General features: G+C 47.2%; 1 protein-coding gene across 6 annotated transcripts in view; it reads left to right on the top strand.

Moving 5' to 3' along the window:
* SPEN (spen family transcriptional repressor) overlaps nt 1–22,280 on the top strand; it is a 55,920-nt gene that overhangs the window by 16,948 nt on the left and 16,692 nt on the right. For 5 of the 6 annotated variants that reach the window (XM_042831744.1, XM_042831743.1, XM_042831742.1 and 2 more), the window contains exons 3-8: nt 1,666–2,142; nt 15,957–16,117; nt 17,870–18,070; nt 18,889–19,040; nt 21,284–21,409; nt 21,978–22,091. In XM_042831744.1, the coding sequence (XP_042687678.1) occupies nt 1,666–2,142; nt 15,957–16,117; nt 17,870–18,070; nt 18,889–19,040; nt 21,284–21,409; nt 21,978–22,091 (1,231 nt within the window). Of the gene's footprint in view, nt 1–1,665; nt 2,143–7,712; nt 7,757–15,956; nt 16,118–17,869; nt 18,071–18,888; nt 19,041–21,283; nt 21,410–21,977; nt 22,092–22,280 lie in introns of those variants that run through there. The other variant, XM_042831746.1, reaches the window with a different exon arrangement.

Raw genomic sequence — 22,280 nt, 5'->3', positions numbered from 1 at the left:
GCATGTTTCCGTGCTAGACCCTGAAATGTCTTTAGAAATGCTATTGTTGCCAGCGAGAGATAAGGCAGGAATGAATTTGAAGCACGTATGCACATCAATGAAATTTCCTACTGCAGCAGCCAGGGAGTTTTTTATACATAATTTTTGAGGGAAAAAAAATGCAGGCAAGACATGAGTTAGCTCTGAAAATAACTCTGAAAATGAGTTATAATTGAACAACAGAGAGTGAATATATTTAGAGGATGAAGGATCCTGTGATTCATTGCAGAAGGAATTAAACTTCCTGAGACGCTAATCAAAAAAGATTCAAATCTGATTTGGAGTTTATAAAAGATATCTGGAATGGTTCTGCCATTTTAAATGGGAAACAGAGCCATGATGCAGCAGGGGAGGAGGAAGGGCAGGGAAGAATTGGGTTATTAGGATTCCGGGGACTGAAGTGACTCATAATTGATTCTGAGAAGGCTGAGAAAAAGGTTGAAATGTCCTTCATAAGGTGGATAATTAAATTTTTAAATTAACTTTGGCTCTCCTGCCGCATTTAGAATTTTGCAAGTATTTTTTAAGCGTTGGACGCAGTCGTTCTCGATCTGCCATTTTGCAGAGCTGATTTAGACACCCCGTGCTGGTGTTTGTCTAAATTAGACTGCTGTGCGATTTATAACGTGCCTGTATCTGTTAGTTTTACTGTATCTTTGTTTGAGATCACACTAACATTCTTAGAACACCAAGCTTTCCTTAAGTGACCTACAAAGTATTTCAAATACTGAAACAAAATGGATCTTCAAACTGGCCTGCTTACACAGATACAAATTCTGTGATTGCAGTAACAACAATCTCAACAAACACTTAGAGAAAAATTAACTTCTGCTCTTTGTGTAGATTTTTAGTGTATTTTGAGGGCCTGCATCTTTTTAGGTGTTACGAATACTTAACAATTTAAGTATTCAGATCAATTAGAGGCTCCAGCTTTAACAAGAACTGAGTGTAGCTCTCCAATTAAAAGAAAAAATCCTTCTAAAAGAATGAAATATTTTACAACATGAAGAAGAAAACCCCTAATTTTCTGGGCTTTTGTGTGGGTAATACTACCCCTTTTGAAAGCAGCTTCTTACCTCTGGGTCATGCTTTGCACTGAGGCTTTCATGGCTACAGCCCAATTTGTGATGCCATTTGTGCAGAGGGATAATTACACGAGTTCCAGGCATTGCCAAATTCAAGAAAAATTTCTGAAGCTCTTAAAGCAAAAAAATAATAATAATAATAAAAAAATTAATTGTTTAAAACCATGAAGTTTTTTTCAGTGTTTGCTGAATTTTAAAGAAAATGATAAAAGCAACAACCAGACCCAAACCAACAATTGACATGAGGATTCTGCACTATGAAGCTTTATTTTTTTCCTGTGCAGTCAAGATGCTGGTCATGAAAGCCCAGTCTGTAATTAAAACAAAGTGATTGCTCAGCTTTATTGTATATGAATATAACTTTGGAGTTAAGTAAAACGTTTTAAGTTTGTCAGTGTTTGCTTGGTAGGTTATTGCTCTTTAGCAGAGAAGCAGTCGCAAAAATAAGTTCAGTGCTGAAGTGAATGTTTGCATGATTTGCTTTTAGTTGTGCTTGCCCCTTGCTGATGGATTAAATATTTTTCCCTCCTCCTAAATGCAGGGCTTCAGATAACAGGGAGCGTGCTTATGAACATAGTGCCTATGGACACCATGAACGGGGGACGGGAGGATTTGATCGGACAAGGCATTACGATCAGGATTACTATAGAGATCCTCGAGAGCGGACTTTACAACATGGGCTCTATTATACTTCTCGGAGTCGAAGTCCAAACCGTTTTGATGCTCACGACCCCCGTTACGAACCTAGGGCCCGGGAACAGTTTACATTGCCCAGTGTGGTACACAGGGATATCTACAGGGATGATATTACACGGGAGGTACGAGGCAGAAGGCCAGAACGGAATTACCAGCACAGCAGGAGCCGCTCGCCGCATTCGTCCCAGTCCCGGACCCAGTCCCCGCAGCGGCTGGCCAGCCAGGCCTCCAGGCCCACGCGCTCCCCCAGCGGCAGCGGCTCCAGGAGTCGGTCTTCCAGCAGTGACTCCATCAGCAGCAGCAGCAGTACCAGCAGTGACAGGTAGGCCTCTCGTGGCTGCGGTGGACGCGGTGTCACCCGATCCAATGCGCCGTAACTCAACCCAACGTGCCATCACCCAATCCAATGTGCTGTAACTCATTGTGCCGTCACCCAACCCAATGTGCTATCACCCAGTCCAACGTGCCTTCACCCAGCTTGGTGTGCTATCACCCAGTCCAACATGCCATCACCCAGCTTGGTGTGCCATCACCCAGTCCAGCGTGCCATCACCCAGTCCAACATGCCATCACCCAGCTTGGTGTGCCATCACCCAGTCCAACGTGCCATCACCCAGTCCAACGTGCCATCACCCAGCTTGGTATGCTGTCACCCAGCTTGGTGTGCCATCACCCAGTCCAGCATGCCATCACTCAATGTTGTGCCACCATCCAACCCAATGCACCATAACCCAACTCACTGTGCCACCACCCAACCCACCCTACCGTAACCCAATCCAGTGTGCCATCACTCAACCCAGTGTGCTATCATCCAGTCCAACATGCCATCACCCAGCTTGGTGTGCCATCACCCAACCCAATGCACCATAACCCAACTCATTGTGCCACCATCCAACCCAATCTACCGTAACCCAACCCAGTGTGCCATCTGTCAACCCAGTGTGTCAACTCTGTGTTCCTGGTGCCTCATCTTTGTGCTGGAGATTGATGGCAGTTTGTGAGTCACGGTGCAGGGTCATGAGCCTCTGAACCAGAAGGTGTTTGGTGGCAGCTATTCATTGATGTAGAAGTAAGCTGGCATGAAAGATGGAGAGGCTGAGTTGGTACAAAACAGAGTTGAGGTCTGTGCTGTTGATGGTGTTCACTGTTTGTCATGGTGGATATGTGCAGGATCCTTGAGGTGCTAGCTAGATGAAACAGTGTGCAGAGCCAAAGCCTTGCTGCAGACTGGGCTGCTCTCGACATGATCGGAGAACGGGTTAATAATTCTCCTGTTTTAAATTAGGGCATAAGTTTATTTTAAGGTCCAGCTACTTTATACAGGGTGAATTTTATAGTATTTTTAGAAATGATGAGTATTATTGGCCTCCTTCCTCTTCATTCCCTCTTACCGCTGACATTTAAAAGATGAATGTATTGCCTTTCCAATTTCTTCCTATGTTTCCTTGCAGCAAAAATTGTAGACTTGGAAGAATTTTTAAAATCCAGATGCATTTCCCTAGCGATAAGAGCGTGTCCTTGGTTCTGTAGTTCTGTAATTTCTGTGGCTTCATTAACCACATACAGGGGAAAAAGAAAAAAAAAAAAGAGTATGAGATTGGATTTCTTTAAGTGAGTGGAAAATTCATCTTAAAATGCCTCTCAGATATGTAACTTTTTGAGAGCAAATCCACCCTGAGTGTGGAAGAAGTTGCTGCTGTACCTGTGGTTGTTCCGTGTTATTTGGTGAAGGCTTTCCAGAGTTGGAAACATTTCCTTTGCATCCCAGTTCTTTTTAAAAAACCTGAAATATGTAATAAGTAAATACATGTAGCAGTATAAATATTTAGTGTTTGGTTGTTACCTTGAATTGAATTTTACCAGTGGTAATTCACTAGTAGTTATTCTCATGAAGTCTTTCTTGCTTGGACCAGAAGGGTTAGATGGGCGGTGTGAGAAGAAGTGAGTTCTCTTGTATGCTGTTTTCTCCTCCTGGACGCAGAAATCCAGGTCCTTCAGACTTCAGAGGTCTCAACAAATGAGAGATGAACTGAAAAAGTCCTGGTTACATTAAAGGTTTAAAAAAAGAAAAAACACAAGCAGGAAAAATCCTCTCTTCTGGTGCTCCTTTGCTCGCAGTGAGGATAGAATGGAGTCCAAGGAACTTGTAATATCTATAAAACACCGCTGTTAGGATGTTGAGGCTGGGGGAAATACAGTGTGAGTTTTAGATATTATCCCACTGGAACAAGGTTTGCAGATTTAATCAGGAGATAAGTGCTGTCTGCTCTTTGGGCATTTCATTTTCTTGACAGTCTGTAGTTCTGGCAATGGAAAATGAGGTGATGCTCTGGAAGGAAAGGGAAACAAACTGTTTTTTTGGTCTTTCTGTAAATTCAAATTCAGTGGAACAAGTGATAGAATCTTGGAGGTAGTTTTCATGTTGAAGGATCAGAAAGGAGTTTTACGTGTCTGTAAGCACGAGGCTAGATAGATAAGAATCTAACCATGCATTTACCTTGTAAAGCAAAGTCCCACCTGGCCTTGAAGTCATGAACTGGGGCTTCCATGTTCTCAGCACACACTGAGCTTGCAGCATAAATACGTGAGTGCCTGGTGAGGTGGAAACGGTCCGTTCTGTCATGCTGAGAATATTCAGGTTCTCACTGTTTGGAATCACTGGGCACTGGGAGAAATGCCTTCACTGTGATGGTGATGAAGCCACAGAACAGGTTCTGAGCAGGGCTGTTGGTTCCCCGTGCCAGAGAGGGAATGGAGAACGCCTTGAATTGTGTGTTCAGCTTCCAGTTAGCCCTGAGCATGGCAGGCAGCAGGATGGGATGCGATTCGGTTCTGCTCCGCTCCGTTCTGACGCGGAGCTACTGTGATTGTTTGTGTTGGAGAGCACTTTGTCACCCTGTTTGCACACACGGGTGGGTCGCTCACCCACGCCCCAAAAGCACTGTGGTCAAACAGTGGGGCTGTGAGCAGTGCAGGTGTTAAACAGCATGGGAACTGTGTGTGCCAGCACCACTCCTTTGGGCTGGGAAGGAGGAGCAAAAGGGCAGCAAGGGAGAAGGCATGGCTGCATTCCTTGTGGTGTGGTTTCCTGAGGGGTGTGTGGAGTAAATACAGTTTCCATGGCACAGAGATGGTTTTCCTGGGCCATAATGGGAGGGAAGATGCTCTGCAGATTGTTCAAAAAAAAGAAAAGGAACAAAGCTTTTCTTTCGTCAAGGTTTAGATACTTGAAATGCGTGTAGGGGATTTGTAATGGGAACTGCAAAGGAGTCATTTAGAAGATAAGCAGCCGTGCGGGATTTCCAGCACGTGGACGTGTGCGATTGTGCCTTCAGGTTTGCACTCAGCAGCCTGAGGTTCCCTTTGGAAAGGAACATGCCTGTGCAGTTTTATTTGTAATGCTGTGAGGGCAGCTTGCAATCAGCTCAGCCTTTGCTTAATGATTGTGAGGTCAAGGATGTTGGCAGCAGAACTCCAGCCTTCGGGTGCGCCTGACCCTCAGCCTGCTCCCAGCAGGAAGGCTTGGAGGTGTCTGCAAGGCCAAATTTTCCTTCCCTGCTTTCTGGGAGACCCCACATGGCACAGAAACCGTGCTGTTGTCATGGCAGCTCCATCCCTGTGAGTTCCACGCTGCAGTTCCTCGATCCCACGCACACTGCAGCAGCGCGGATTTCCTCTGCAGCCCAGGGAAGGGCTGGCTGCCTTGTGCTGGTGGATGGGGCCGTGCCTGAGCAAAACGGTCACTTCTCAGTGCGTTTTTAAGTCTTTGATTTCCTTCCAAGTGTTTTGCTTAATCATCTCGAGTAGGCTGAGGGAAGGAAAGAATTAGCTGAGGTCAGGGAAGTTGAAGCGGCCCGTCTTCCTTCTCAGCAGCGAGGCTAAGGCATGGAGAAAGCCGCCTCCTTTTGCTGCTGTGCTCTGGAGAATCAGAGGAAATCAAAAGCTAAAAAAAAAGACAAAGCAGTAAACGCCAAGAGTGATGGCTGTGCAGAGCTGGGGGTCCGAGTCCTGCTGTCTTGGAGGGAAATAGGCCTGGGATGTGAGGGGCAGTGGAAGGGATGAGAGGCGCTGCAGCACCTGCTGTGTGCTCCGCTGTGGAGCCATGGCATGGCAGGCACCAAAAGGTAGGGGAGGGGATTCCCATCATAAAGACCTCTGGAATAATGAGCAGCTTAATAATTTCTAATGAATATTCACGTGGAGGAATGAATGTAAAGAAGGAAGGTTGTATTAAATGCTTCCTGAAGAAATGCTGGTCATTATGATGATGAAAGGAGAGCTCCAGCCAGCGTCTGTGTTCAGTCATACGTGTGGCCATTAAGGCACAGACACAGAGTCACTTCACGTCTTAAAAGGCAAGTTTTTAAATACAGTGATGTATTTTTTTCCCCAAGGAGAGCGTTTTTGGCTGTGCCAGGGGCACAAGTGCAGGCACTGTGCTGCCTTCCTTAAAGAACTGAAGGGACGTGGCTCTGTTTGAGAGACCCAGGCATTAACCTTAGAAACAACCTAAGTTGTTTATGCCGTGTTCAAACTAAGGTGACCCAGGTGAGGATTAATGGCAAATAAACCTTACTGGAAAAAGATTGAATATCCTCCCTTAATCTTTAGCCACCGAATTAGCCATGTAACTGATGCACTCAGGCTTACCCTTAACTTCCACGCATCAGCCATAGTCTGCCTGTGACTTCGCTGCTGCCGAAACCACTAATGATGGCATCAGGGTTTTAAGCACGAAAGCTTCTTAACGAGCGATTAGATCTGCCTCTGAGATCCTTCCAGTCAGCCAGGAATGCAGTTTGCAGAAGAGAACGCGGCGTGGTTACGAGTGGCAAATCACAGTGGGAGGGAGAAGGGAGGGCTGCGTGAAGGGGAAGCAGTTTGCGTGGGCCAGGATGTAGTCATAATTTCTGAAATGCCAAAGGCATGACTGCATGTTTTGTTTAAAGGGAAGCAGAAGGTGAGTTTGTAAAGGGAAGAGTAAGGAAACACGCTGCATAGATAGCGTGTTAATAAAAAGCAGAACCTTATGTTACCATTTATTAAATGCTCAACTGCTAGGAGAACAAAACTAACCCTTCCAGTGTGTCTGGCATGGAGAAATCAGGCTTCTCCGAGCATCCTTCCTTCGTGTGAGATTCTGGTGATAAAAGCAGGGAGACCTATTTTTTCTTTCCTGCTATGTGCTGGATTTAGAAACAAGCAGCCTGTCTGCCTGTGAGCACAAGTGCTCCTGGTTGCAGGAGTGAAATGTGGAGCCTTCCAAGTATCTCTCTGAAAAATGTCCTTAGCTCAGTGCACAGTTGCTTTTTGTAGCTCCTGGTGATTATTTTAGCTAGGAGATGCTTAAAAATGGAGGATTGCAGTGAGAGCACCTTCTGGAGGATCCTGTCTGTGAGAGGGAAGTGGTTTTCAGGTCTGTCTTGTTTCTTCCGCAGCTGCTTTGTATTTTCCCAGTGCCCAGAAACCTTCACTGTTTTTATACCTGGGCAAAATTAATAAAAAGTCATGGAACGCTTCAGGAGCCAGTAGTTGAGGCACAAACCCACCTCATCCAGAGGACGTTCACATGATTTATCATCACACTTCCATTTGAGAGTACAAAAGTCAGAGGCGTTGCTGGCCCACCCTGCGATAACGTGTGAAAGAGCAGCTTTGTTCTCTGCCTGTCGATTCCCAGCCCCAGCAGCCCTGTATCACCTGGCCATGGGGAGCTGCAGAGTGCCCTGCTTGTTGTGGCTGCTCCAGCTCTGACCTCCTTGTATCATCTGACACCTGGTTTGGTAAGAGTGCTGCAAGACCTCAAACCCTTAAATTATGGCAGGCTCACCCAGCTGCTTGGAAGTTAGCCCCTCCCTGACATGTTTGTTTACCGCCTGGCGTGTCCTGTTGTCTGGATTGTGAAGGATGAATAGGCAAAGAAAGGAAGCTGTCAGGTTTGTACCTCTTTTCTGTCCCCCCTCACTTTCCCGAGGCGTGCGGGGCGGCGTTCAGCCCAGCTGGAGGGCAGGAGATGCCCTGCACTGCTGGGCTCTGGCGCGCTGCTGTGTTTGTTCTGAGGAGGGAGGTGAGGAGCGGCTGGTTTCGTGGTCACAGGAACACAGATGCTATCTCACGCCGATCTCAGATGTCGTTTTTGTCGAGTTTGCTTTTTAGTATTAATATTTCCCTTGACTTTTTCAAACCACGTGCAAAGGAAAGGAAGAAGTTTAATGAGCGTTGTGTGGCTTGCTGTGGATGGGAGGCTTAACTCCTGCTGCCCAGTGAGCAGTGGGGCCAGCCAGCCTGTGTGGGAATTCCTTGGACTGAGGGTGTTCACGTGGGTGATGTTTTTCATTTGCATTTTTCTGCACTTTTGCATTTTTCCCACAAGTATCAAAGTCTTCACCCTCCCTCACTTCACGGCCTCGTTGGGGGGATGGCACTGCTGGGCTTTTTGGGGAAGGGGAGCGGGATTGCTTCCTAATAGATGGTCGCAGAGCAGTGCTGTGTGTGTCCCTGGGCTCCCAGCCACACTGATGTTTAATCACTGCATCACAGCAAATACTGCTGACAGCGTTTGCAGTAGGGGACTGTCAGATGTTGTCTCAGAGAGGAACTCAGGGGCTGCTCCATCATGTGACGCTGCCTTTGGTTTGTGGATGTTGAAGTCTGGCAGAACTCTGTGTGGTTGCTTAACAGATAGACACGTTTTTTCCTATGATATGATACTACACTGCAGCACTTCACCTGTTCCAGAAACTGTTTTATTTTAACATTTGCGGCTTAAGTGTTTTCTATTCATGAGAAATTTCACTGAAAGTTCTACTTTTAGTTTTATTTTTATTTGCACGTGGGCAGCAAGTGAAGTCATTTCCAATTATAGTCCTAGCCAAGAGATCCATCTGTTCTTTGCATTTTCAAACGACAAATTAATCCTCAGCATACAATTCATCACACGTCTTCCCTTTTCAGTCGTGCACCTCCTGCAATCACAGGAGCAACATGGTTTTCCCAGGCCTTCCTTTTGCAGTAGCCCTGTGCAGGAGGACAGCACTCACCCTCTGCTCCAGCTGCTGTGGTTGGTGTAAAATAAAGAAGCCTGGGAGACCAGTCAGCCTTTGATGTAGTTGGCATTTCTTTAACAAGCTGGATGAGGTGTCGGGCAATAGAACTTGTTTCCAAACCACCCTTAGTACACATCCTTATTTCTGATTGAGCAATAATGTTGCTTTGTCCATTCTCACCCCTGGGACAATGGTGGCCATTTTTAGAAGGACCAAACTTGCACAGCTTTACCCGTCAGAAATGGAATTTCTATATTAAGCTCTGCACGCTCCCAGTTTTACTGTAGCAGCAGTGTTTATCAGCTGTGTGTCTTGGCTCAGCTTTTGCTGCAGCTCCCATGACAGAACAATTCTGTTTGTTGATAAGAGAGGGTGCACGACTCCCAAACAGCCCCAAATCCCAGCAGATGAATGGGGACCGTGGTCGTGCTTGGAATGGCACTTTGATGCCCTGGTTGTATTCAGGGTAGGTTTCTCTCAAAGTCCTTAGTAGGAGCCTTCACAAAAGCATTGCAGTCGTGGCTCAGTAAACCACCTTCCGTGTCTCTTTCTCAGTGTGTTGGAAAGCTCTGGCCTGCCTTGAGCCTCAGCCTGCTGCCTGGGCGATCACTGCACAACCTTGGGCAAAGCCCTCTGCTTCCCTTGTTTTTCCACCTGCAGTGCAGGGCTGTGAGGCTGTACCTAGCTCATTTCATTCTCTCCCAGGTGGGGTTGCAACATATTCATTTAGATCGTCTGTAGATAGCTGGCAAAAGTTGTTTACTTTAACAGCCTGACGGTAATTCTGGCCAGAAGGTTGAGAAGAGATTTTTTCTGCAGACTGTGCAAGCTGCAGCAGCGAGCCCTGCCCCGCTGACGTCTGTAAAAGCAGCTGTGATCACAGGCAGCACGCAGCAGCACGGGGATGTTCCCAGATCTGGAAGGGAAAGCAGCTCTGGTTCACACTGGTGGAAGCTGAATCGTGGGAACGTGACGGCGCGGAGCCGTTCTGCACTTCACCCTCGAGGCCTCTCTGGCTTCAGCCTCCCCAGCTCAGGGCATGCAGTGTTTCGCCTTTCCTCTGCCTCTCAGGACTTTTGTTTTGGCACCGGCGCCGTGCGTTGTCCCCAGGGGACCTGTGTGCAGCAGGTGGGTGGGCAGCACCTCCAGGTGGCCCCGTCCCAGCGCAGGGCTGCACCTCCTGGCCGCGGCGAGCTGCTGCTGGGCCCGTAACCAGTGTGTGTGTTTTCCAGGTTAGCTGTTTGCTTCTTGCTCGGACAAAGTTCACCCCGACAGCCGAGCCTGAGGACAGGGGGATGAGGTCAGGGAGTGGTGCTGGTGCTGGGCACCGTTCTCAGCCAGACGTGGATTAATGCAGAGTAAATATGGCCCATCCCGGAAATGGTGTTGTAACCTTAATGACCAGACACTTGATTTGGGTTAAAAACACAGGAACCAGTACCTTAAAAAAGTACCGGTCCAAGGCTGAAAAAGCCCTTCCAACAGCCTGTGTGAGTTGGCTGGCTAACACATCCAGGGTTGTCGTGGCTGTGCTACTTTCCCATGGCCTTTAAACATCATTTTACTTCTTTCAGTGTAGGATTCCAGCCCAGCAGGAGATTGCTTAAGTCTCCTTTCTGGGCGTGGTAAGGCAGAAAAAGTTGATTAAAAGAGGTCGTCCTGATTTCATTTGTCTGCAGTTTGTAATGACCTTTCTTGGAGCAGTAAATACTTCGATATCTGCTGAGCTCTGATTTTTCACAACTGTTTTCTGCTTACATGTAGCAGGTCTTTTTTTTTCTCTCTCTCTCGGTAGATTGTTTTCTCATGGCGGTGTGTTGTTAAATACTTCTGAGGGTGACATGCACAGACCAAAGTTCCCTGGGTGGCAAGTTTTCAGCGGCTTGACACGATGCCAGGAGTGTGGTGCAATGACTGCCTCCCAGCACAGGCTGGAGGTACCATGAGGCAGGCTGCAGGCACACAGTAATGACACAGAGGCACTGTTTGGTGTAGCTCTGCCCTGGCTTTCTCCACCCTCACATGCCAGGCAGCTCATGTGTTGATATTAAAATGGAAAAGGTTGTTATGAAATGGAAAAGGAGGGTTTGGGCTCGCTGTGGTATGTGTGTGTGGGCTGAGCCCGCCCAGCTGCAGGCCTGCAGTCTGCAGAGCACGGTAATGGCTTGTTAACTCAACACAAACAAACTTGGGATGTCTGACTCGCTTCTCTGATGCCTTTTACTCAGGCTCAGTAACTCCCTGTAGCAGGGGAAAACCCCACGCCTCTATTCATTTCCACAAAGGTGAGAAATGGTGTTGTTGTGCACGCATGCTGACACGGCCTCGTGTCACACGGGATGCACCGTGTGCACCAAACAACCTGCAGGGCTGCGGGTCAGAGCTTGAAGAATGTGCACCAGCTGTGAGGAAGGGATGCTCAGAGCTCTGGGTTCCCGTGGAGGCCCATAAATGCAGCAGGACAGCCGTGTGGATCCTCTAAGTGGTGCCTGAGCTTTGCTATGGGGCAGGCTCTGATGGGTGCTCCGTTCCCTGGGAGGATGCTCAAAGAGTGCAGATCTGCCTTGGCTTGCTTTCAGAGGGTTGGTTGTTGGTGACCTTGCTCCCAGTTTGCTGCTGGAGCCCCATGTGCTGAGAATGTTCAATTAAAAAAGATTTTCAGGTGGAATTTAGCTTTAGCAAAAGTGTTCTGAGCTCTCTGACACAAAAGAAGACAAAGTCTGAGTAATTCTGAGTAATCTGCTTATTCCAACTTATTTACAAAGGCAAGGGACTTTGAGTTTTGTGGGAGGCCATTAGTTGCTGTTGATAACGTGTGTCCTTTGGGGTGGTTTGGGACTTCAGCACGTGTTGAGGATGAAAGGAACCCTGGTGAAACACATTTTTAGTTTGGTGCAGTGCTTTAAGGCAGAAATAGCAGCTTAAAATAAACCTATCTCAGAAAATAAGGCATTTCCAAGGGCGAGCTCCTTTGCTGCGTAGTCCGAATGTGACACGTTGCCTCATGGTGACCATGGTGACCATGATAGCTTTTGCAGAAGTGCTGGCCACCAATAACCAGGTCTCCAGAACTGCTTCTCCAAACGATGATTCTTGCACTCAGGGTCTGTTGGCCGTTCCTCTGCTGCTGTTTTCCCAGAGCTGACATCGTTACGCCCAAGAAATCTCATCTTGTGTCTGGAGCCCATAGACAATAAAAAAACACCACGAGGATTTGTGTCTTCCGGATCAGCACGCGGCGCTGTGCAGGCCTTGCTCTCTGCTTGCAGATCATCTCCTGTGGCAGAGGTGGGATCTGAAGAGGGAGGGACGAGAAAAAAGAGTTCCTGCTATTTCCATTCAGAGATTGCTCCGTGTTAAATGTGAATTTCCTGGGCTGTGCTGCTGCCGTGGGCTGTGAGCAGCCTGCTGGCGGGGCAGGGCTCCCTGTCCTGAGCAGATCATTGCTGCTGGGAGGTGATTTTGGCAGGGTGTTGAATCGTGGCTGACCCAGGCAGGGCTCCTGGTTCTGCCTCATCCTGGCAGAAACAGAAAAGTGGCTTTGAATAGTTCTCTAAAAGAGCCCTGCATCGTTTTCCAGTTCCGCTTACACCTTTTTTTGAAGGAAACTGTTACAAAAAACCACCTGATTTTTACCTTTTCCCGCTGAAATTTTGCATGCGTTTCCCCCTCAAACAATTTTAGGCATCTTGCCTTCTAACTCCCCCTGGCCACAAGGGCTGGTTTTGTTGCCTTTTGTCCCCAAAGCCGACGTTCAGCTGCCTGCTGCACACATGAACGCTTCTGCTTTATTTTGCACCCAGGCCTCCCTGCTTCCTGCTCGCTGCACTACAGCTGACTCACACTTCTCAAATCAGTGCTCAGAAATGACAGCCGTCCCACATTTTAGAACTGCAGGAGGGTAAATCGGGCTGTGGGATCCCTTGATTCAGCTCAGCAGCAGGGATCCTTTCACATGGGCTGCCTCGGAGCCCGCTTTTATCTCCGCTGTGCTGGGAACAAAGAGAGCGGCTGCCTTTGTGTGCTTCGCTTGGGAGCTTTCATTTATCATACATAAATAGCACATAACTTCATCATTCTTTACAACTGCAAAACGCAATTAGTTGAAAACGAGGTGTATTTCAGTGGGAGGGAGAGGTGTGCTGCGTGTGCTAGGATCTGGAGCGTCATCTTTGCAGTTACAGATGAGAAAAGCAACATCTGTGTGCTGAGAACCAGGCGTGCTCAGGCTCACTTTTGTGGTCTGAACCCCAGAGCTCCGTTCTGTGCATGGTGGGGACTGTGCCCGCATGGACACAGGCAGAGCACTGGGTTGCTGTTAGGTTTATCGTGATTATTAGAAAACAGATGCAGAGATAAATACTGTGAGTAAGAGCACAGGCATCCTGAGTGCTTGTAAAACCCTGCAGACAATTGGATTAATGTTTTAAAAGGGCTCATAAATTATGCTAGTAGCAGAGACCGTGTGGGAGAGGAAGGCTCCAGGTCTGCCTCCTTAAAGAGCCATCTCCTTACAGCCCCCATTTCCATCCGGTTTTGCTAACAGCAAAATCAAAGCCCTGTTTGGTGTGAGGCCAGGATAAAAGCTGCAGCAGAACTCGGTGCAAAGCTCTGTGCAGATCTGAGCTCGATGAGCAAGCGTCTGAAAGCTGCCTCTCCCCAAATGAGCATACGTCACAAGCAAACCTCCTAAAAGGCAAATGAAGCTGTAAGCCTGAGATGTTTAAAAAAGCAAATTCCCAGTGCAGGCTGCCTCTATGTGAGACGTGTGTGTTGTGACAGCTCAGGAGATTAGTTGTGCTGGCATTCTGCTCGGCTGAGTTTACATGGACGTTGAGGAGCAGGTTTCCCTGTGCTGGGAGGAGGCTGGGTGCCAGGCAGGGAACAGCCGAGGGCAGGCACTAAGCTGTTCTTCGGGACGATCCCGGCTAAGGGTGGTTATTTTCCAAATACAAGGCAAAAAGCAGCCATATTAGCAGTATGCTGGGAACGTATCTGCATGCAGCATCCATGTTTTAGCTTTGTGTGAAAGCGTTCTGTTGTTCCGGCTGAGACTTCCTATAGCTCACTGTCACATGCTTGTTTTGATTCTGCTGCGGCTGTAACTTCATGACACAGCAGCTGTAATTAACTCTTCCATCAATCTCCCATTCACGCAGCAGAAAACCTTTGGCTTAAGCTCTTGAATGATTAGATCCATGTTTCTTCAGTTGGAAAAGGGACGAGCTTCTACTGAAAGAAAGGGGAATTGTTCCTGCTGCCGTTTTTTTTCCTCCCTGAAAACTGAATAGAGAAAGCATGATTTTTTCCTGGAACGCCTCAAGGCCTCCATTTGCTTTGGGACACAGATCCCCAAAGCTCCATGCACGCAGTAGGAGTTAGCAGTGCGTTCCCCCTTGCCCAGAGCCCCTTGCTAAAAGCCAGAGCTGTGCTGTGTGATTCATCCCATTCAGCGCAGTGTTTGGGGCTGTGCTCTGCTGCTCCGCTGTCTCACCGCGTTACCCACGGAGGATTGCTGCCATTCTAACAGCTTGTTCAGCTAAAAATATCCCGTTCCCATTTTAAAGCACCGCTCCGATCGAAATCCAGCTCTACCACTTACTTCAGAGATACAATCTCTCAGCAAAGACGGATATCTGAAATGTTTGGCTGGTGGTACCGAGCAAAGACGTGCAAAGGGGCAGAGTCTCGCTGCAGCCCTGATGTCTATTTTCACTTCCCTGGGGTATGGCACAGCGCGTGGGGCTGCTCTCGGTTTGGAAATTATTTTCAGACTCTCCCCCTTCATCCTCTGGTGGTTGTTGTGTTTTCAAAACGTCCCTGCTGCCCCTTTTGCTCCATGCAGAAAGAGAAACAAAGTGCACAGCAACAGAAGTGCAGAGCGTGGTGGGAGAGATGTCTGCGTCAGATGGTTAAAATGGTCAGGAACACAAAACCATTTCCCTGGGAAAAGAGGAAGAGAAAATGCACTGGAACAGGTTGAAGGAGGCTGTGGATGCCCCATCCCTGCAGGCATTTGAGGCCAGGCTGGATGTGGCTCTGGGCAGCCTGGGCTGCTGGTTGGTGACCTGCACACAGCAGGGGTTGGAACTGGATGAGTACTGTGCTCCTTTTCAACCCAGGCCTTGCTGTGATTACAACATGAAGTCAGCTGGTTTAATGTGAGGAGGGAATGCAGGAAACCTGTGGAATAATGTCAGATACAAAAAAGATGAGCTTGTTTCTCATTTCTAACACGATACAGAGAGAAATGTGAAAAGCGGTGAACTTCAAAGCGTGGCTGTTATTTCTGTACGTGGCAGATCCTCCTCCCAGCTCACTGAATTGAAATTCCAGCGGAATTTTTTAGAAAGTCGCTTGTGTAACGGAGCCTCTCCAGGGTGATGTCAGACACAATTATTTTTAGCAGTGTTAGAAGCCCTTGTGCCTCCGGGAAGAAACCAGCCACTGAAGAAGCTGACGTGTCCCCACTGGGCAGGCCGCAGTCACATTATTCTCTGCATTTCGTATTCTCTGCAGAGGTGATATCTGTGTGTCCTTTGCAGCTCGGGATGTCCTGTGGTTCTGGGATCCATCCCTGGGAGGTGTGGGGCCTTGGGAAACGTGAAGGGGCTGCCCATCAGCGTGGCAGTGGATTTCTTGTTGTGCTGAGGGGGATTCTGTGATGCGCCCTGTGTGTTTTGCCGTCCTTCGCATGCTGCGCCCCAGCTGATAAGCTCTGTCATTCCGTCTCCCCTGTTGTCCTGGAACACAACGGGATCCATCTGATGTTTTATCCGTATTCCATTTCCTTGGCCTTTACCACTGAGGGTTCTGTGGGGTGGTTGTGGAGCATCTCTGAGCTCCCACGTCTGCTGGGAGCAGCTCTTCTGCCCCAGGTGAGGAAGATAAGAAGGCTTCAGGAGAGCCCTGTCCCCATGGTTTGATGTCAGCACGACAAACAGCTGTGTGCTGCCGCTGACCGCCAGCGTGCTCCAAGAGCAAAGACAGCTCTGAGAGCTAACCAGAAACCCACCATAGCTCAGGCAAGGTTTGCTTTCTGATCCCATCCCCATTGTCCTTCTGACCGTTCCCCTTGTGCCTTTTGCAGCAGTGACTCCAGCAGCAGTTCGAGTGACGAGTCGCCGGCACGCTCAGTGCAGTCCACAGCAGTCCCCGCGCCTGCATCCCAGCTGCTTCCATCTCTGGAGAAAGATGAACCCAGGAAAAGTTTTGGGATCAAGGTCCAAAATCTTCCAGTGCGCTCAACAGGTACGGTCACGTGCAGAAGTGTTTCTTCGGTGTTCCAGAAAAAGGGAAAAAAAAGAACTGAGCGTGGATTATTGACTGGTTCAGTAATTTTTATTCTGTATCCTTGGTGTTAAATATCTTTTTGAATTTCACTGTTGAATGGGAAAATGTGTCATTTGATGAACCAGCTTGTATGAAACTTGGTTCATACTTGGTTCATATGCTGCCATCACAGTGCAAGACAGTTTGCAGATTACGTATGAAAAGCATTAAGTCGTGGTGCTACACTGAAGAGATTTCATTGTTACTCTGCTAGAGATGGAAATGTGAGGGATTTGTGTACATTAGGCCTCTCCCCTGTATAAATTCCAAGTACAAGGGTGGATGGTGATAGGACAAGGGGGAATGGTTTTAAACTGAGACAGGGGAGCTTTAGGTTGGATATTAGGAGGAAGTTTTTCACTCAGAAGGTGGTGAGGCACTGAACAGGTTGCCCAAGGAGGCTGTGGATGCCCCATCCCTGCAGGCATTCAAGGCCAGGCTGGATGTGGCTCTGGGCAGCCTGGGCTGCTGGTTGGTGAACTGCACACAGCAGGGGGTTGGAACTGGATGAGCACTGTGCTCCTTTTCAGCCCAGCCATTCTGTGCTTCTTCAGCCAAAGGAGCAGTCCCGCTGTGGCTTTTGTAACTTGGGCCAGGAATTTAATGTTTTGCATCCATGAAAGAAAGCTGTGGTTATGATAAAAATTGAGCAGTGCTTTCCCCTCAGATTCTTTCAGCATTGCCAAACTGAAGCTGTTGAGACAGAAATTTCCACAGTCTTATTCCATTTGCTGTCTGCCTCAGCACAGTTTCATTCTGATGCAGTTAAAGAACACTTCAAGTGTTGCTTAACAGTTTCTGAAGGCGTTTTGTTGGGAGAGAAGTACTTCCATGCTTCGGACATCCAAACTGACATTGGGTACAGGGCTGTGGTTTTGTCAGAGGTGTGCATTTTTTTCACCTCAGGAAGAAAAATGCATTCTAGGTTTGGCTGCAGGTCTTAAAAGTGGCCTGCAGCTTATTGCTGTGTGCAAGGAGGATGGAAGGAAGTTCTTCAAATGGCATTGTAGCAAAGACTGGACAGGAATGGTTAGAAAGATCACCTGCAAGGACAGCTTTGATCAGGCTTCTAGTGCCATAGATGTTATGAAGTGGCAGCATATGAGGTTTGTCCCCCGAAGCCCTGCCTCATTTAGAGCAGAAAATGGATGCTGCCCAGGGGAGGAGCGCAGAGTGCTGAGGAAACATCCTCTGTGGCCCAAAGCCTCCTGTAGGAGCAGAGATGTGTGTGCTGAAGGAGACAGGGCTGTAAGGGACAGCAGGATGGTGCCTTCCACGAGGCAGCTGTGTGCTGCCCCTGCAGACGGGGTTCTCTCGTGGCTTCTGTCTCAGCTCTGGTGCAGTGGTGGGAAAACTGCTTCATTAGTGACCATCTGTGAGAAACCCAGCATGTCCCATCACCACAGCTACTGGAGCTGGTGCTTAGAAATGGATTTGCAGGGTTAGATTTGAAGCATCTCCAGTGTTTCGCTTAGAACTGGTGGGCAGCTTTGGCTGTCAGTTCTCACCATGCCTCAGGCTCCTTGTTTGTGTAATACAAGAACTTAGGGGTTTTCTATTGCAGCATTGAGTGCTGAGTCATGTTTCAGAAAGAGTATTGGATTTCTTAACGTTCTCCCAAGTTGTTACAAGATGTGTGTTCATGCTACTGACGCACGTTTGTTGGTTTAGATACAAGCCTTAAAGATGGACTTTTCCATGAATTCAAGAAGTATGGGAAGGTGACGTCGGTGCAGATTCATGGGGCCTCTGAGGAACGGTATGGACTGGTGTTCTTCCGACAGCAGGAGGACCAGGAAAAAGCACTGAATGCCTCCAAAGGAAAGCTTTTCTTTGGCATGCAGATTGAAGTGACAGCTTGGATAGGACCAGGTGAGACCTGTGCCCGACATGTTGCTGCCCTGGGCAGAGTCACTGCTGAGGCACTGTAGAAATAAGCAACCTTAAAACTGCCTTCCTGATGAAATGTAGTTTTAAGAAGCTGGGAAATGGGCCAGAATAAATTCCAGAGCTAGGAGAGTGGATAGTGTAGGTCAAACAGGGAGAGAATTCCAGTCTTAAACCTCAGAGAAGGAAAGCTGCCATCCTCTCAAGCAGTGGGATCTGCTGCTGCTGGGAGGAGCAATCAGATCTTCCATATCTCAGCGGAGCAGGAGCCAGTAGTGTGGTGTAAGCATAGAGCAGAGTCCCCACAGCCACCTTTTTTCAGCTTTTAATTAAAGCAGCTAATAACGGCTCAGGCAGCGTAGTGTGAATGACTAATCAGTGAAAGCTGTGGCATTGAGCACGTCGATTTCACACTGTACTTCAATTGTTTGTTTAAAAATAAACTTGTGAAAATCAACTTTTTCCATATGCTGTTCCCCAAGTGCGATGAAACCTCATTGAAATTCTTGACAGACATTGATATTTGTAAAAGAGTGAAGTTTCTAGGGAAGCAGATCCAGAGTGGAGCGGTTTTCCATCTGAGGATGCTCCCATTCCACAGTGCTCACCCAGCGGTGTGATGCTTTGAATTGCACATGAAGAGGGCAGTTCACAAGCTGTATTTTTGTTTAAGACATTGGTCGGTCTCATTCAGATCGTATCTGCTTGGCAGGAAGTAGACTTGCACAAACAAATCAGCGTGAACCAAACCCACATGAAAAACACTCTGATGTGTTAAAAATTTCTCACTCTTCTGCTTCTAGAAACAGAAAGTGAGAATGAATTTCGTCCTTTGGATGAAAGGATAGATGAGTTTCACCCAAAAGCAACAAGAACTCTCTTCATTGGCAACCTGGAGAAGACAACCACCTATCATGACCTCCGCAACATCTTTCAGCGCTTTGGTGGCATAGTGGTATGTGGATTCTTGTTCTGCTCTGTAGGGCATTATTGCCCATTCTTTCTGTACAGACCTATAAAATGCTGCGAGTGGTGGAACATTGTGCTGCTGATAGCAGATAATTCAGTCTTTCTATAATAATCTGAGTCATTCGTCTTGCTGAAATGTACCTGAAAGCTTTTCTTTGCGTTTTGAGTGGAATCTTAGCACATGTGTGTTGAAGAGATAATTTAGCAGTAGAAACAGTCGGGGGAGCGTTGGTAAGAAACGTACCTGCTGCCAGCCCAGAATATTTGCAGAAGAGCAGAGCTGAATAGTTGGGATTTAAATACTCCTAGTGCTGCCCTCGTATTTAATCAGTACCACTCTGTGAAGTCTATTCATGTCTGAAACAAAGTGTTGAGCTGCTGCATGTGGCAGTAGCCATCAGCTATGGCAGTCTGTTCCCTGACAATAGGGCAGAGGAGGCACTGAACAGATGGGGTAGTGATGACACATGTGGGATTTGGGTTTTTGGCTGAGCAGGCTGATCTGCATGAGGTAAAGCAGCAGTCATTCCCCTCTCCTCTCCTCATGCTACCAAGTCGTATCAATACTGCATTTATGAGAGATTTGCCAGAAAATCACAGTGAACAGAATTAGTTGAATCTGAGCTTCTGCGCTTACAGTTTATTCCGTGTGCTCACTGCACCATTCTTTGGAGGCTGTGGCTGTTCTGTTCTGCTCTGCAGTACTGCTGTAGCTGTTGAGGTGTCAGTGAAAGGAAGGGACAGCATGCTAGACAGACACAAAATGCACATTTTGTTATGGCTGGCAGCTGTGCATCCTACCTCTTGAAATCCGTGCTGATTTATGAATTCACACAGTGCCTGTGGCTTCCACCCTTTTGCAGTGTTGTACCAGCTGAGCTGTCCTGATAAAGATGCTTATCAGTAATACTGCACTGTCCTGTAAATTGGATTTTCTATGAAACAGTGCTGTATTGTCAGCATTATTAATTGGTCAGAACTCAGCAGCAGTGCCTCCTTGCTGAATTTCCATGAGAACTTACAAGCTCAGGTGTGAAAGGGACCAGCTTCATAATCTTTCCAGTGGATAATGAGCAAAATGATGGTTTTTTATTTGCCTGCCAGAAGACATTGCTTGCCCAGAGTGAGTGGTCAGGTATAACTTGCCACAGTTGCAATAGTTACACGCAGTAGTTATATATGGCTGCTTCAGAGGCTTGGAAATGTAGTCCTCAATTAGCATTCCACTTAAATCATTAGGTCAAGGCTATAGAATTCCAATAGTTGTGTAAATCTCTGTTCACTTCTGTTTTCCCAGCTAAAGATTTCTTAGGTGAGACCATGTCAGACTGCTGCCTTGCCTCTGAATTTATTAAGCACAAAATCAGTCTGTCCTGACTGTTGGAACGTTTGTGCTTAGACTGGTGCTGTAGCACTGGCAAGCAGTACACAAAGGAAGCTTCTGCGATTTAAACAAATAAACCCCAGCACTCCACCTTCTATTTTCAGCTTGGAATGAATCATAACATCATGAGTTTGTTCAGAGGCTTTTGGTACATTTGCTGGTATGAGCGCCGAGCTTGAATGTTAACCAAATGTCAGCTGTAAGCTTGCTGCTTTTATTTTTAAATCAGTTAAAATGAGCCTTAATTAGACTTTCATTGCTTTCTTGTGCCTGCATGTGCTTTTGAATGGGCTCATGGTGGCTTAAGGTTAAATATCAGCAGTGATAGAAATTTGGGGTCCTTTTTGTGTGTGTCACATCAGTGCCAGTCTGGTTCAGGAGATGTGTCCAGCATCCCTCTCTGCCTCTAGGAACAGGATGGATCAGGTTTGTTTGGATGAGAAACCCTCTGTGGCTTTTGGCTCAGAAATGGGGATCGGAGCAGGCTGTTTTCTCTCAAGCCTTTGCAAGCAGAAATTGAGACAATTCTTGGTGTTGTCTCTTCTTGACATAATATTAGCAAAGCAAAGCTGCTGTTTGTTGATCAGGTCAGGCTGGCTTCTGTGGGGTTGAATTCTGAATCTGCATTATAAAGAGCTCTTCCTGTGTAAGGATTTGGTATTAGCAGTGAATGAGATACAGCAGAACAGCAAAGTTTTCAACTGTCTACTAATGTTTAAATCCTGTCTGAAAAAGCATTAATTAAAAGTGATTGTGAGTATCAGAAGTCCATTTAGATCCATTAGTTACATTGTTGAATATGCTTTTCAGCCTGTTGCTGATTGTCATTTCCTTTTTCTCCCCAGGACATTGACATTAAGAAAGTGAACGGTGTTCCTCAGTATGCATTCCTGCAATACTGTGATATTGCAAGTGTTTGTAAAGCAATTAAGAAGATGGATGGGGAATATCTTGGCAACAACAGGCTCAAGGTAAAGAAATCTTCCCATGGATGGTATCCTTCTCCTGGTTACTTTGGTTTGCAGCATCTCAGGATATTTTGGATCTGCTTAGGCCATGCAAGTGAGAATTTTTTTTAATACCTAGACCAGATTAGAGCGCAGTGTTTCCACCACCAGTACTGGGGTTAACCATCATTTTTGCTGGCTGCCTGAGCAAGAAGGCCCAGCATGGAGCAGAGCTGGAGACTGCCATTCTTTGTTTTGCCCCTTGAAGGCAGGGCTGGGGAGCTGCCCTGGTACTGACAATAAACGGAGGCTGTGAGTCCCCAGAGCCATCAATCTGTCACCTTCCAGAAGCATTCAGATTGCACAAGAAACAAATGTTGTCAAACACTGTATTTGTTTAAGCATGCAGAATTATTTTCATTAATTGCTGTTTGATTTTTTTGTCTTGCTTGCACCTGTGCAAGATGCTAATTTTAGAGAACCCGTAGGAACGCCTGGCTTTTTTCAAACGACTCTTAATTAGGCGTGCTCTGTTCGGTGAGTTTAATGCTTGTGAATTGTACTGATGGACGTTTTGCCCTTTTGTGTTCAGCTGGGTTTTGGGAAGAGCATGCCAACAAACTGCGTGTGGTTAGATGGTCTTTCTACAAACGTTACGGATCAGTATTTAACTCGACATTTCTGCCGATACGGGCCTGTGGTGAAGGTAGGTGGGAGGCTTTGGTGTATGGTTTGAAGTTGTTACTGTCTTCCTTTCTTCACATCCTGTCCTTTCAACCCCGGCTGTCCAGGGCTTTATGGCTCCGATAGAGAAATTCTCTCTGGGGTGTAATTTGGCTGACAGGGCTCTTCTAGCTTTGCATCTCGTCCATCTGATCCATAGAGCAGTTGCTGC

This window comes from Centrocercus urophasianus, unplaced genomic scaffold (assembly GCF_019232065.1).
Source record: "Centrocercus urophasianus isolate 14NV4802_14NV808 unplaced genomic scaffold, USGS_Curo_1.0 seq_36, whole genome shotgun sequence".
Lineage (NCBI taxonomy): Eukaryota > Metazoa > Chordata > Aves > Galliformes > Phasianidae > Centrocercus > Centrocercus urophasianus.
This window is presented reverse-complemented; position numbering and strand designations above follow the sequence as displayed.